The following is a 15,107-nucleotide window of genomic DNA, read 5'->3' as shown; positions in this document are numbered from 1 at the left end:
CACACACATTTCATATGGTCACCAAGCAGCCATATGCATTGTTACAGTACATTCTTACTGTACAAATCACACACTAGAACACTGCATTTAAGATATGGCATTTACCCTAAGCTTGCTTTACTGCTTGGTGTGTAAGTGCTTTTGTCCCTGCTGAGAGATAGCCCGTGCTCTAGAACACAATGGCCAGCATGCATCACCAGGGTGAGTGCCACAAATAGACAAAAGATGCTGCGAATCCTAGAAAACGTGAACAATTTCCAGCACTCAAGCAATCTCTAGACCCTTGGGGAACATAAAACACAAACATCTACTCTTGCCAATCACCCCACACCCTCCTTTCCTCTCACCCCCCTCCCCACACACTCCTCTCCTCTCACCCCCCTCCCCACCCCACACCTCCTCCCCTCCTCTCCCCTCGTCTCCGCTCCTCCATACCTTGAAGACGTCCTGCGTGTCATCCATGCAGTACACCCTGATGTTGTACTCCAGGGTGGAGCAGTAGGCGTCGGAGAAGAGGACGAGACGCAGGCGCTTGGCGGCGGCCATGTTGAGCGACTCGCCCACCAGGGCGAAGCGGCCCAGCTGCTCCGAGAACACCCGGCAGGTCTCCACCTCCAGCTGGCAGTAGTAGGGGTCCGACGCTAGCTCCTCGCCCATCTGCAGCACGTCCTGGGATGGGGGACACGTAGGGGTCACAGGTGGGCAGTGTGTCAGGGGTCAGAGGCTACCGTTCACCCCCCCCCTTGCTGCGTGTGTTGATTTAGAGTCTGTTTTAGGGTGCTGCAAATGGATGAGCACACTTAAAATCCCTTAGGTATGTCCAGGTTCCAAACCACCACCTACACACACACACACTTCTCTGCACACACACACACACACACAGAACTACAGATCCTATAGAACACTGTCAATTTACTAAATAATTCATGAACAAGGTATTCAATTGACATGAAAGGAGACTCCGATAGTTTCCTGGCAAGAACAGACGTTTCTAAAAAAGAGAGAAAAGAGACACAGTGAGTCCAGTACATATTGGATTATGGGGATTTTCCGTCGGCCTTTAGGAATTTGTTCACAAATGTGGTGGGAACTTGCAGCTTCATCCTCCAAATAACACAATTAGCAGAGGAAGGAGAATTGCCTGCTCCACAAAGCTGTGCAAGAACTACCTAAATAGCCGAGCCTTCCATTCCCAGGACACCTAGAGGCACACTGGCGAGACAGCATGCTTCTGATGCTTCTTATGTCATCAAAACTACAACCTTATGAGGAATACAAAGATACGTGAGAGAATTTCAAGTAAAACCAATGTAAACCAACAATTCAAATAACAGTGTATTTGAAAGTAGTGTAGATCAAATCAGACAATCCATAGTTACACTGCATGTGCCCTCTGATTTACCACAGAAACTGAGGGCAAAAGGAAAGACCAAGTTATTAGCATCAACAGTAGATCTGCAGTATCAGAAGATGACACATGGGCCTGAGGCGATGACACATTCTCTAGAAGTCCTCCTCTCAGGTAAACGGACTCGTTCTGTCCCTCCTGCCTGGTGCAGCTGCTAAACACCCCGCTCTTCCTACGATATCACTTCCTCTGGCAGGATCGACCCAACACTAGTCCTCATCAATGGAATTAGAAATGACACCATTCATTTCCTCTGCAACCACAATGAAGTCTGACTTTTTCATCATCTTAATAATTCTCGGACTGCACTGGAGTGAGGAGAGATCCACTGGCTCAATTACCTATCCGCTCAATATCCACATGCAATTCATTTCCCCATCTCCCACCCACCCTTGCTCTCTTTCTCTGTTTATCTCTGTCCTTTACTCAGTGCTCTCCATCCCTCTATCCCCCCCCACACATACCACTTTAATTCTTCTTCCTTTCTGTGATGAGATCTACCCTTTATTCCCAGCTCTATACACTTCCCATCTCTCTCTTTCGCTCTCTGTCTCTCTCCCTCATGCATTTTCTATCTCGCTCTCGTCTCTTCCGTCCCTCTCTCTTTCTCTCTATCTTGTCCCCTGACCCCCTCTCTTTCTCTCTCTCTGTCTGTTTTCTCGTTCCCAGGTCCGCCTGCCCCCCTAAGCCCCCACACCTCCCTCCAGCGGTGGAGGGCCAGCCTGCCGGGCTATATTTGGGCCAGCTGATGATTAAAAGTGCTGGTCTAACCTCAGCCTCAGACAGGCCAATCCATCCCACAGACACCCCACCGCCTCCCCACGCAGGAGGCTGAATAATTTATGCACAATATCGAACATGAAAGAGGACCTACTACCCCCTGTCTCTCCTCTAACCCCCCCCACCCCTCCCACCTTCCACCCCCACCGACCGCAATCACCTTGCCTTGGTGTTCCGCTATTCCATCATCTTCCCAGTAACGAGAAAGCCCCCTCCCCCCACCCTAACTCCAAACCAAGACCCCCCCCCCCCCCCCCCCCCCAAAGCACAAAGCCCCCTTCAGTGATGGGGAGAGGGGCCATAGCAAGAAACCCTGGTCTCGATTAGAGGCAGACTCACTGACACGGGGACCCGCTTCGAGGCTCTCAGATGAAAAAAAGGGTTATCAGATATTCCGATGGAGCTAAGTGCTGCGGTGTAGGTGCTAAATGATATTCTCACTGAAATACTTGCAAGCCTGCTGCGATGGGAGCGGAAGTGATAATGAATAGAACTTCTATATAGAAGAGACACCTTGGAAATCTCAATTTCTCCGTTAATCACCCTTCCATGCACCCATCCCATTCCCCCGAACATCCATCCATCCATCCATCCATCTCTCTGTCCGTCCATCTCTTGTGCACCAGGCTGGTGCAGGGCTGAGTCCTCCCTCCATCCCTCTCTCTTTCTCTCCCTCTCTCCCTCTCTTCGTCTCTATCCCTCACTCTTTCCATCTCACTCTCTCTCTCCATTTCCCCCCTTCTCTCTCTCTCTCTCTCTCTCTCTCTCTCCATTTCCCCCCTTCTCTCTCTCTCTCTCTCTCTCTCTCTCCATTTCCCCCCTTCTCTCTCTCTCTCTCTCTCCATTTCCCCCCTTCTCTCTCTCTCTCTCTCTCCATTTCCCCCCTTCTCTCTCTCTCTCTCTCCATTTCCCCCTTCTCTCTCTCTCTCTCTCTCTCTCTCTCTCTCTCTCTCTCTCTCTCTCTCTCTCTCTCTCTCTCTCTCTCTCTCTCTCTCTCTCTCTCTCTCTCTCTCTCTCTCTCTCTCTCTCTCTCTCTCTCTCTCTCTCTCTCTCTCTCTCTCTCTCTCTCTCTCTCTCTCTCTCTCTCTCTCTCTGTCTCTCTCTCTCTCTCTCTCTCTCTCTCTCTCTCTCCATTTCCCCCCCCTCTCTCCATTTCCCCCCCCCCCTCTCTCCATTTCCCCCCCCCTCTCTCCATTTCCCCCCCCCCTCTCCATTCCCCCCCCCCCCCCCTCTCTCTCTCTCTCTCTCTCTGCAGTGTATTCCCCAGCTGCTGTGCAACAGGGTTAATGTGTTCTCCATGGGCAGTCCCCGACCCGCTCACCTCCCACACGCCCTCATAGTTCTGCTTCTTGAGGCGCACGGCCCAGTTGTCAGGGCTGGCGTCGGAGCAGTGGTCCATGGTCATGATGACGGGCCGGGTCAGAACCACCCCTGGGGGCCCACAGCTCACGATGGGGCTCAGCAGGGTCTGGCAGCCCGCCAAGGGTAACCTGGATGTGGACAGAGGGGCGGGAGGGCAGAAGGTCACGGGGCGGTAGGCGGGACAGGAAGGGTGGGGGAGATGGATGAGACGAGAGGAGAGAAAAGAGAGGCAGAAAAATAGAAGGCAACACAAAAGAAGAAAGAAGAAAACATGAGCATAAAAGTGCGAGATAGGGAATTTTGCCACCATCGGAATGCACCCGAGAAAGCAGAACATTTAAAAGTAAAGTCAAATTCAAAACAATAACTCAACCGAGCTTCAGTAAAACGACATTATTCAGTACCACTTCACAAGGCCACAGTCTCTGAGGAGGTCAACATGCAAACAGCAGAGCCCCAGCAGCGGAAGCACCGTGCCGGCCGCAGGACCAGGGAACACCAGGGAAGTCAGCGGGCCTGAGAGCCAGGGAAACGCACCTTAAATCCTCCTTCCTCTGGACCGTCAGGTAGATCTCGTAGATCTTCCCTCTGGGGATGGCCTCGGGAGGAATGAGCAGGCTGATGCCTAATGCAAATGACAAAGGTGGGAGAGACGGCGGGCTCGTTGGTTCGGTGGGAAACAGCGCTTTTATCGTTCCACAAAGAGGACCCAACCACACGCCCCTAAACCGTGTGGATGGGAAAACAACAGCACATCCATCCTGAAGGTCAGAGAAACCCTCCACCAGCTCCACAGCCCCGTGTCTCTGCATTCCCCTCCCTTCCCCCACAGTTAACAATTAGTGGAAACAAAAGGCCGTATCGAGACATCTTTTAAATGTCCTCTGCCTGCCGCATACTGTAGCAGATAATTGAGACAGAGGAACAGACCACTCAGAGGAAATTGCCGTCCCCCTAGAGAGAATGGAAATACACCTCAGAGAGCAGCTAGAGCTGTCTAAAGCAGGCTGAGTGTCGCCATTTGTGTGGATGCTCTTCGTACAATTATCCACTTTAAATCCCATTTAAGATTCAGATCAAACAGGGAAGAAAAACAATCTGAAGTGCCTCTGTACAGTTTGGTGACGCAAACATCCTCCAGAGTGCTGTTCGAGTGTATGTGTTCTCAAAACAATGTATTGTGTTCATAAAACATGTCTGCCTGTGTCTGTTGACATTAAGTGTCTAAATGAACTCTGGGAAAATGTGTGTGTGCGACTGGATATGCGCAAGCTGTGTCTGGGACCAAGTGAGTAGCTTAGCTGAGCCGTCGGGTTTAAGGTAACCCATGCATGCAATAACCACCAAATGAGAAGGGGAGAAAATGAGAGAGAGGGAGATGCGGAGTAAGACATGTGTAAGACAAGAGAGAGAGAGTAAGTAAGAGAGAGTGAGTAAGGGTTAGGGTGTGTGTGTGTGTGTGTGTGTGTGTGGGGGGCGAGTATGGCTTGCAGACCAGTACAGAAAGCCACTCACCCTCCAGATACTGGCGCTAGTCGTGTTCTACCATCTGATTGCACTAATCAGGACGATGGCTAGAAACACAGGCCAGAACCTTGGCTTTTCTGCTCCGTTATATAACCACATCATTCAGCTAATGTGAAGCGGAGGAGAGAGCCGAGAGGAGGAGGAGGAGAGCGAAGCCGGGATGACCACGGAAGACTCTTTATCCGTTATCTGCAGAGGTCCTTATGCTCAATCTGGGCTCTTAACAGACAACCCAGGCTCGTCCTTAATGCCCCTGGCGTCGGCCATGAATCTGACCAGCCATGACAGAAAGAAGCGGTCTAATTGGGGTAATTTTTCTGTGGTCTATTCTAGGAACCTAACCCTGTGTTCTCCAGCACTCTGATTCTCTCCTGGCAATTAGTGCTCTTGTTCATATGTCACTAATCATGTATAAAAGTACCCTGCTTCTTACAATAATCCATTGTTCAGTATAAAGTAGATAATAGGACGGCTAGAGAATGGGTGATGGAAGTGAACGTGCACTCATATGTTGATGATTAGGGTACTGGAACATTTGCCCATTCACAAGCAGATTTATATTTACATTTCATCATATTAAAATGTATCAAAAGGTACAATGGTTGTGTAGTCCACCTTTGGTGTAATATGACAGTGTGTTGGTTCTCTCTCTCTCTCCTCTCCTCCCCCCCCCCCCCTCCCCCGTTTCAACCTCCTGTTCTCTGGCCCTTTGGGACCACTCACCGTGTCCCTGGCAGAGATAGGATCTAGTCTCAACATCCTGATGAACCCACGGTCAGGCAGGCAGTTAAGGACCAGACTTAATTAGCGTGATCAGCTCCTGCCTGGCCCAGGGACGGGATTGAGTTGCAGCAGTCTTAGCTGAACCCATCATCAGTGTGAAACCACTAGAGCAGGGCCCAGCACAGGGCTGGCCTAGCACAGGGCTGGCTGAGCACAGGGCTGGCCTAGCACAGGGCTGGCTGAGCACAGGGCTGGCCTAGCACAGGGCTGGCCTAGCACAGGGCTGGCCTGGCACAGAGCTGGCCTGGCACAGGGCTGACCTAGCACAGGGCTGGCCTGGCACAGGGCTGGCCTGGCACAGGGCTGACCTAGCACAGGGCTGGCCTGGCACAGGGCTGACCTAGCACAGGGCTGGCCTGGCACAGGGCTGACCTAGCACAGGGCTGACCTAGCACAGGGCTGGCCTGGCACAGGGCTGACCTAGCACAGGGCTGGCTGAGCACAGGGCTGGCCTAGCACAGGGCTGGCTGAGCACAGGGCTGGCCTAGCACAGGGCTGGCTGAGCACAGGGCTGGCCTAGCACAGGGCTGGCCTGGCACAGGGCTGACCTAGCACAGGGCTGGCCTGGCACAGGGCTGGCCTGGCACAGGGCTGACCTAGCACAGGGCTGGCCTGGCACAGGGCTGACCTAGCACAGGGCTGGCCTGGCACAGGGCTGACCTAGCACAGGGCTGACCTAGCACAGGGCTGACCTAGCACAGGGCTGACCTAGCACAGGGCTGGCTGAGCACAGGGCTGGCCTAGCACAGGGCTGGCCGAGCTAAGAGGGACATCTTCCCAGAGAGGATGAAAACATAGCTAGGACTTTATTTTACAGCTTGCTTTGAGGCAATTCCATAATGTAATTCTTCCATCTTGTAATTAGTTATACAGGAAGAAGAGCTATTTATTTAGTAACCGTTTATCTTTTTTTACTTGTATCTAGGTACCATTTCCTAGAGAGTAAAAAAACAAGCTTTAGGCAGTAATACTTGAGAGCCTGTGATTCATCCTATTATAATGTTCCGGTTAGGCCCATTTGTTATGCATGGAAGTAGTCCACAAGCTCTCTGCAGTATCCTGTCTACCAGGGAAGCACCCACCTGTGTTGGGGAGGGTCAGTCGCCCCCCCAGGAAGTTGAACGTTCCGTAGGTGGCGTTAGCGACGTCACGTGGCAGCGTTTTAAAGTAGGTCTGGGTGGACAGCCTGCTCATGAACTCTGCAGGGTCGGAGGTCAGCTTGCCGTTGTGCAGCGTGTGGGAGCCGTTGGGCAGGGGGTCCAGGAGAGGCCCGTTGGTCATGGAGAACTTGGCGGTGTTGTCGTGGCGCGAGCGCAGGGTACCTTGGTAACTGGTGGTGGTGGTGGTTAGGTCAGGCTGGATGGTAAGCAGATGGGAGTTCTCTATTAGAACAGAAACAGACAGGAGCACAAGTGAAGATCTCCAGCCATGGGGGTGGTGGTGGTTCCTACGCTGGCCAGACACTCAGAACATTGTGGGGAGAAGAGCAACTGGAGGCTGTCATTAGAAATACACAGCAATATGCATACACACACACACATACCAAGAAGCACACACAGAGACACACACACACGTATACACCGCCCCCCCCCCCCCACACACACACACTCACACACACACACATACACACACAGACAGACACACACACACACACACACACACAAACAGACAGACAGTAATTTCATCCTAAGCCAGTCAATTCTTTGCCTCTCTCATGCAACCACAATCAATTCCAAACAGAAGTCAGGGGAAGCTAAGCAGTTGCAGTTTAAAGAGGCTTTCTCATTGTGATTTGCAGACTCCACTTTCCACTGCTCGTAGTGACAGTACTTGGGGACAAAAGCAGAGAGTTTTCACAGGGGCATCAAGCCCCACACACAAAACACTGACAACATAATGACACTAATGTGGAGGAAAACACAAAAGTCAATTCCTATCCTATGGCTAAACACACTACCCCACTGACACACTCAAAACTTGACTGTACCACACCAACAGACTGAACACACCCCTATTCCGACACCCTCCTTTACCACAGCCATACATAAAACACCACCACACCGACACGACGCCACGCGAACACAACATACCCTCAGAACACACACGCATAGACACAGAGGGCGAGGCGGGGGAGGCGGACAGAGGGAGGGGGAACCCGACGACGAGACAAGAGGTAGAAACAAAGAACAGTATCCTACTGCTGCGAGGAGGGGGCGGCGGCCTGCTGTGGCGAGGCCGGGGGCGGGGCGCCCACACACCTGGCTTGCTGGGCTTGATGCCCATGGGCTGGAAGCCAGTGGTGAGGATGGACGAGTCGGCCACGTCGGCGTCCAGGCCCTCCTTCTTGCGCCGGTAGACCAGGACCACCACGGTGAGCAGCAGGGTGAGGCAGAGGGCCACCGCCACGATGCCCACGTACAGGGCCACGTCCTCGGCCCCGCTCGCTGCTGGGGGCGGGGGGGGGCCGGGGGGAAGGGAGTCGGGAGGGGGAGAGAGGGGAGAGAGGTGGGTTACATTTGGGTTACGTTTGTTTGGTTGTTTTTTTGTTGTTTTTTTTGGGGGGGGGGGCTCCAGAGCAGTCATAGCAAGATGGACTTTTCCATGCGTGTCAAATCTTATCATGATCAATTTACATAATTCTGACTCATCCACCACATATTTCAGAGTGAAGGCAACTGGAACATTTTGTTTTTTTGTTGGTTCATTATTTACATCAGTCACAAGGACATTCGACCATTGAACGTTCCTTCCTGGTTGTCACACTGTACACCAGATGAGGCAGAGCCCCCCCCGGGGGCCCATCAATAGATAAGAGTGTTCCAGTTCTGTCCCCAGTAAGTCACACAGACATGTGCATTTCACCAGAAGCCCTGAAGACAACTCCCAGCATCCCCTGGCACTCCTGCCCAAGTACTCAGTGGGACTGTAGAATTACACATCCACCCCCAGACGAGAACAGGAGACAAAAGCAGGATTTGCTTACAAAGAACTTCAAAACTTTTTATTGACGCGCTCTCGTTCTCTCTCTCTTTTTTTCTGTTTCCCCCTCTCACCCTCTCCCTATCTCTCAACCCCCCCCCCCCCCCCCCCCTCTCTCTCTCTGTGAGCCCACGGCGTGGGGATGAGTGCTAAGCCCTCACAAACAGCAGACTTATTCCTAGGCGTCTAATAAGAGGCTGGAGTTGGAGGCTGGGGAATGGGATTGTCCACGGCTGTCTCCGGGGCCGTGGCTGGGGGAGGGGCTGGGGGCTGTGGGAGGGGCTGGGGGCTGTGGGAGGGGCTGCTGGAGACTCTCCTCACAGCGCCCTGGAGGACGGCTGCTGTCGCTACCAAGCACAGAGGCGTATTTCTGTCTATTGAACGCTCACAGTCAATGTTGGGACAGAGTCACCGTCACTCTGAGTGATGCGCCAGTGTGTGTGTGTGTGTGTGGTTGTGGATGAGAGAGAGATACTGAGGAAGAGAGAGTGTGAGAGAAACAGGAAGAGAGCGTGTGAGAGGGAAAAGCGAGTGAGAAAGTGCAGAAGAGGGAGAGAGAGAGAGAGAGAGAGAGAGAGAGAGAGAGAGAGAGACAGAGAGAGAGAGAGACAGAATGAGTGAGAAACACGTGTAAAAATGTTTAGAGGCCAATTCAAACGTGGCCATGATTAGACATGACATATTTTGGATGAATCTCTCCGTCACTAGCTGTTTGTTTCTGTTACAGTGTACAGCCTAACTTTATCTGTGGAAACTGTGTTCATAACCTTGGAAACGCACCAGCTTGACAAGTTTTAATTGGTGTTGATGAATCTGTGACTGAGAATGGTGGTATATAATTAGCAGAAAGACCGACACGTCTGAAGAAAAAAGGGAAAAAACGACATTCTCCAAGGGCACATAATTGTTTTCCTCATCGTCCTTTGCCATTTTTCTCTTATGGGAGTTTTCTCAGTGGACGTTAAAAGAAACACCAACATCTTTATCTCACAGTCTTATCTATGTAATGTGCTACCTTAAATAGCAGGAACATGAAGCCAACCGTCACAGAGCTTTGATGACAAGACGTCGATTCAGAACGAGTTAGAATCAGAATCGATCTTATTCGCCATGAGTGTTTGCACAAACAAGGAATTGACTTTGGCAGGGAGGTGCATACGTTAAACATATAGGAATAGTGAAACTTAAATATGTGAACTATACAAAAGGAGCAACGTCTAGCTAATACTAAGGGGGGTCTAGCTAATACTAAGGGGAATACAAAATAGAATATAAAATATAAGTAGTAGCCATCATTTACAATCTAACCCCAAAAATACAGAGTGCAAAGACGAGCGTGTAGGAGACACAAACGTGTGTCGCGGTATTGACATCAGGTCATAAAAGCCTTTTATAAGTGACATGCTTATGGTATGGTTTACGTATACCATACCACCCCCCCCCCCCCACACCCCCCCGCTGGGTATTGAACAGTCCTAAATATATAAGCTTGGAAAAACTCATCTGGAGCACGTGACCTAAGTGGTCGAGGCTATTAGTCCCCTTCAGCTAATTGAAAGAACACCCCAGAGGGGATTAATGAAGTGTATCTTCGTATTGTGTGTACGTTTATGAGGTCCACTCGTAAAACGGCGACTTACTGTGAAGTGAACTGGAGAGTCAACAACAACCCATAGCAAGGAGATTGTGTTCCCTCACACACACACACACACACACACACACACACACACACACACAGCTGATAGGGTAAACATGGCCCTGGATGTCTCATGTTGTTTGCCGTCTAAGGGCATGCCAAAGGCACCTCACTGACCTAAGAGTGCAGAAATCTAATACCTCTCTGTCTCCTCCCCCCCTCCCCACCTCTGTCGCTCCCTACCCCCCCCCCCCTCTTCCTTACTCTGCAGATCCCCCTGTTCCATCCTCAATGTTTAACCGATCGCCGGCTTTGTCACAGGCTCTTTACCCGTCTTTCCCTCATTCTCTTTCTCTCATCCGCCTGATCTCTCTTCTCTTTGCCGCCCCCTTCGTTCTCATTTGTTCTCTCTCTCACTCTCTCATTCTGCCTGTAATCTCTCCAGACTTATCTGAGCACTGCTCCCCCTGGTTTTATCAGTCCCAGCAGGTGTGTCAGACGAGTGCTCGTCCATGCTAACCTGAGCCCCGACCAGACATCTGCCTGGGCCCTGCATGGCCCCACGTATCGATCTACACCGGAAGGGCCAACAATTGAATGGACGTCCGTCACGCTTTAATTGACACAGCTAATCAAGTTTTATAATTGGATGGCTCCTTAATTTCCTCTCCAACGCTCCCTCCCACCAACGCTCCCTCCCTCCCTCCATCTCCATATTTTTCTCCATCCCCCTCCATCTGTACCCCACTTCCATGTGCTTCTGCCCCCCTGCCTCATGAAATGATCTTTCTCTTCCACATAATTGTAAACAACACATTCTGTCCCCCTGTAAGTTCTCTGTCTCTCTCCCTCTCCTCCTGTGTCACCATGGTATCTCTCTGTGCCTCTCACCGTGTCTCTCGACTTGTCTTTCCCACTGTATTTCTCCCAATGTATCTCTCTGCCTGCGTCTCCCCCACTATATCCGTTTCTCTCACCCCGTCTCCCTCACCCCGTCTCCCTCACCCCGTCTCCCTCACCCCGTCTCCCTCACCCCGTCTCTCTCTCCCAGTCTCTCTCTCCCAGTCCCTCTCTCCCAGTCCCTCTCTCCCAGTCCCTCTCTCCCAGTCCCTCTGTCCCTGTCTCTCTGTCCCTGTCTCTCTGTCCCTGTCTCTCTGTCCCTGTCTCTCTGTCCCTGTCTCTCTGTCCCTGTCTCTCTGTCCCTGTCTCTCTGTCCCTGTGTCCCTACAGTCCTATGGAGCCTAGGAGGAGCTTCAGGGCAGGGTTATTATGAAACACTCAGACCAGAACACTCTGCTGACTCTGACTAAGGGAAGCTTGTCATAATCCCTGTCTTTACAGAGAAACAGACCTCTGCAGACGTCTCGAGTTTTCGAGTTGGAGCTGGTGTTATACCCAAGTCTATGTGTCTATAGGTACTGTTACACCCCCTGAAATGTACCCCCCCCACCCCCCCACCCCCTTTCCTCTGTGCCGCCCACGTTGATAAATAAAGGCGATGCAGCCTCCTGCACCTCTCCCCTGGGCATTTATCAAGAGGCTGGAGAGCATATTTCATCCCATGGCCAGTCGCAGTCATTTCCCCAGAAGATGAATAACGCTGGAGTTCTTAAGGTCATGGAAATATGGCCAGTAAAACTCTCAAAGTGAACGTGACCATTACTGTCTCCACAATGCAGTCGTTTCATCCCCATGGACGTCACAATGAAATATAGACCGGAATAAACGCCCGCTCGTATTTCAGCGGCGAGCCCATTACCACGCTCTGTTCCTCCAAACAAACCAACGATTAAACGCTAACAGCTCTGATGTCAAATTAGCAAGCCCATCGCCACATACGAAAACAGACACATAACAAATGTGTACTCCAGTACTTTGCATCATTTCTAATTTGCCCCAAATACAGTGTTTTTTGCTAATTGAACGTCATTGACTCTGTTACTCTAATTAAGTCAAATAATTATTTTGATGTTGTCCTAATTCGACGCGACTGTTAGGACAAGCCTCTTCTCCTCTACAATCCGCTAGGTGCCCTCCAACACCTGGTAGCCATTTTGGATTTGGCTCGGCGCCAAGTTGTTCATTATTTTCCAACAGAGATTTCTGGGAGCTTTATCTTTGGTGGCTTCGTTTGCTTTATAAAACCCATCCAGCCTGGGCTAAGGGTTAGGAGATGAAGCACTCGGTATCTCCTGCAGCCTCGGCGAAAGATGGGCCAACATCTAACAACCTCGCATTCTCACGCACGCTAAATGAACAACCATACCCTGGTCTGACACGTGGTGTTTAATGAGAGAGTTTGGAGATATACTTTGTGGGATGCTAAGACTGAGGAAAGTCAAAGAGCCTGCATGCCCAATAATCACATCATTAAATCCCACAGGGAGCGATAATGAGGGCTTCTGTTTGAGGAGGACTTGTAGTTACAGTAATAGCTCGGAGACGAGACTGCTGACTGGACTAACCATGCTGATGTTTGGATTATTACAATACAGTACTTTACAGAGCTATAGTATGGAAACAGAACAGACTCTGAACAAAACTGACTTCAGAGGGGACAACACTCTGCCAGCCACACTGTGTGTGTTTGTGTGTATGTGTGTGTGTGTGCGTGTTTGTGTGTGTGTGCGCGCACTTATACTAACTAGCATTTCTGTATGGGCGTGTCGCACTGTGGGTAGATGCTAGTGACCTTTGATGATGGTCTGACTGAACTCACTGGATCACTGCTACACACACACACACACACACACATACACCCATGCGCGCACCAGATGTCAACATCACAGTCCAGATGAAGCCCTCTTAGCATCCCATGCAGGGATGATGTCAGTCTGAGGGGGATTCATAACGTCTTCATTCATGTAGTGGGTGGCGTACACCATGCTCCCTCCCCATGAAACTCACGCTAGCCCTGCTCCGCTAGCCCTGCTCCGCTAGCCCTGCTCCGCTAGCCCTGCTCCGCTAGCCCTGCTCCGCTAGCCCTGCTCACGCTAGCCCTGCTCACGCTAGCCCTGCTCACGCTAGCCCTGCTCCGCTGGTACGGTCCGTCACACAGAGATGCCTCGCCTCCCCCTCCGGGGCGGGGCCGGAGAGTGCCGGCGTGGCGCAGGCCTGTGTGGGGGACGCCAGCGCTCCCTCTTTCATGTCCATCTGGTCGCGGGGCGAGTCCCACAGTGCTGTGTTCCACTCAGCTGCCAGCTCCCAGCCTGGACGCTGCTAATCCTGACAATATGGCTCCTGTGGAGAACCACGGAGGAGGGCTCGCTTTGCTCGAGCCAAAGACGGGAAGTTTGAGCACACACTCGCGGCATGCGCAAACTCACACGCACGCGCCATCACGCCCATATACGGATGAAAAAGCGTGCGTACGCACGCACCGACGTATGCCCCCACATGCACGCACACAGACAGACACACACACACACCACCTGGGTGTATTTTTTCATGGATGATTTGACCTCAGCGTGGTGTAATATCTAATCGGCCAGATTGTGTTTTATATTTTTTCCGACCAGAGAGACTGTGTAATTCTCGGGTCTATTCATAGGTCACAGAGAATCCCCCCCACCCAGGTGACGAGAACGAACATCACGCCGCCAGCGTCTGGTGTTAATGACTTCGAAAGGTCACAGGTGGAAGGAACATTCCTCCATCTTCCTCAGACACCTCCTTCGCCCCCCGAACACCTCCTCTCACTCCTGCTCCTGCTCCCGGACTCCCTGACAAACAGTCTTGGGTCACAGCTCCAGCTAAAGGAGCTGTGTTCTATTCCCTGTAGCATGCAGCGCCAGTGTGTGTGTGTCTTGTGATGCTACCTCAGCAGAACCCTAGCATGACAGACTGTACGACACTCAGCTAGGTCCTGAACTGATACTGCTGGAGTACAGCACCGACGAGTCCCCAAGGCTGGTACTTACTCTGGGGGCACTGCTCGCTGGTGCAGTTGAGGGACTGGAGGTCGATGCCCTGGCAGTCTTTGCCCCCCGTGCCAGGCGAGGGCTGGGTACACTCCCTGCTCCTCCACATGGAACATTCCGCGCCGCACGCCGACCACTTGCTCCACTCACTCCAGCCTCCATCTACTGGACACACACACAGAGGTCAGAGGGTCAGGGAGTCACACTCAGACCCACACACAAGCACGCCCCCACACAGTCACATCAAACCCATTCCAACATCCAGTGCGAGCGGTTCATGAATCGGTTGCGTCTGATGGCGAAGAGTGAGGCAGACAGACAGACTGATCAAACACATGCGGAGCTGTCTCATACAAACAAGTAATAACCCCGCAAGAGAACCCGCCTAAAACACATTAAAATACAGTCAAGAGGCAGGAGAAACATCAAAGCAGAGCTTTATGTGTGCAAGGCTGTGGTTTCATACTGGGCAACAGTGATACATGGAACACAGCAAATCATGTGGCTCATTCAAACACACTGACGACACACACACACACACACACAAAGACACACATACAAATACAATAACCAAAGTGTGTCCCATTGACGAGCGTAAACACACTCCATCTGTCCCTGCTTGCCATGTTTGGCTCTCCACATGAAAATAGTGTGGGTTGTGAGACCCCCCCCCATGCTAGTGTAGCTCTATTCTGGAGGCGTTAGCGCCCAG

General features: G+C 51.6%; 1 protein-coding gene across 1 annotated transcript in view; it reads right to left on the bottom strand.

Moving 5' to 3' along the window:
* Positions 1-15,107, bottom strand: part of unc5a (unc-5 netrin receptor A) — a 105,877-nt gene that overhangs the window by 14,204 nt on the left and 76,566 nt on the right. Inside the window, exons 7-12 of the mRNA XM_084699105.1 lie at positions 14,396-14,560; positions 8,119-8,307; positions 6,943-7,242; positions 4,088-4,175; positions 3,510-3,678; positions 436-669 (exon numbers count right to left, since the gene is read on the bottom strand). Of these exons, the coding sequence (XP_084555231.1) occupies positions 436-669; positions 3,510-3,678; positions 4,088-4,175; positions 6,943-7,242; positions 8,119-8,307; positions 14,396-14,560 (1,145 nt within the window). The remainder of the gene's footprint in view (positions 1-435; positions 670-3,509; positions 3,679-4,087; positions 4,176-6,942; positions 7,243-8,118; positions 8,308-14,395; positions 14,561-15,107) is intronic.

Source organism: Hypomesus nipponensis, chromosome 1 (genome assembly GCF_054491055.1).
Source record: "Hypomesus nipponensis isolate SF chromosome 1, ASM5449105v1, whole genome shotgun sequence".
Taxonomy (NCBI): domain Eukaryota; kingdom Metazoa; phylum Chordata; class Actinopteri; order Osmeriformes; family Osmeridae; genus Hypomesus; species Hypomesus nipponensis.
The sequence above is the reverse complement of the archived record's forward strand: the minus strand, read 5'-3'. Positions and strand labels throughout refer to the sequence as shown.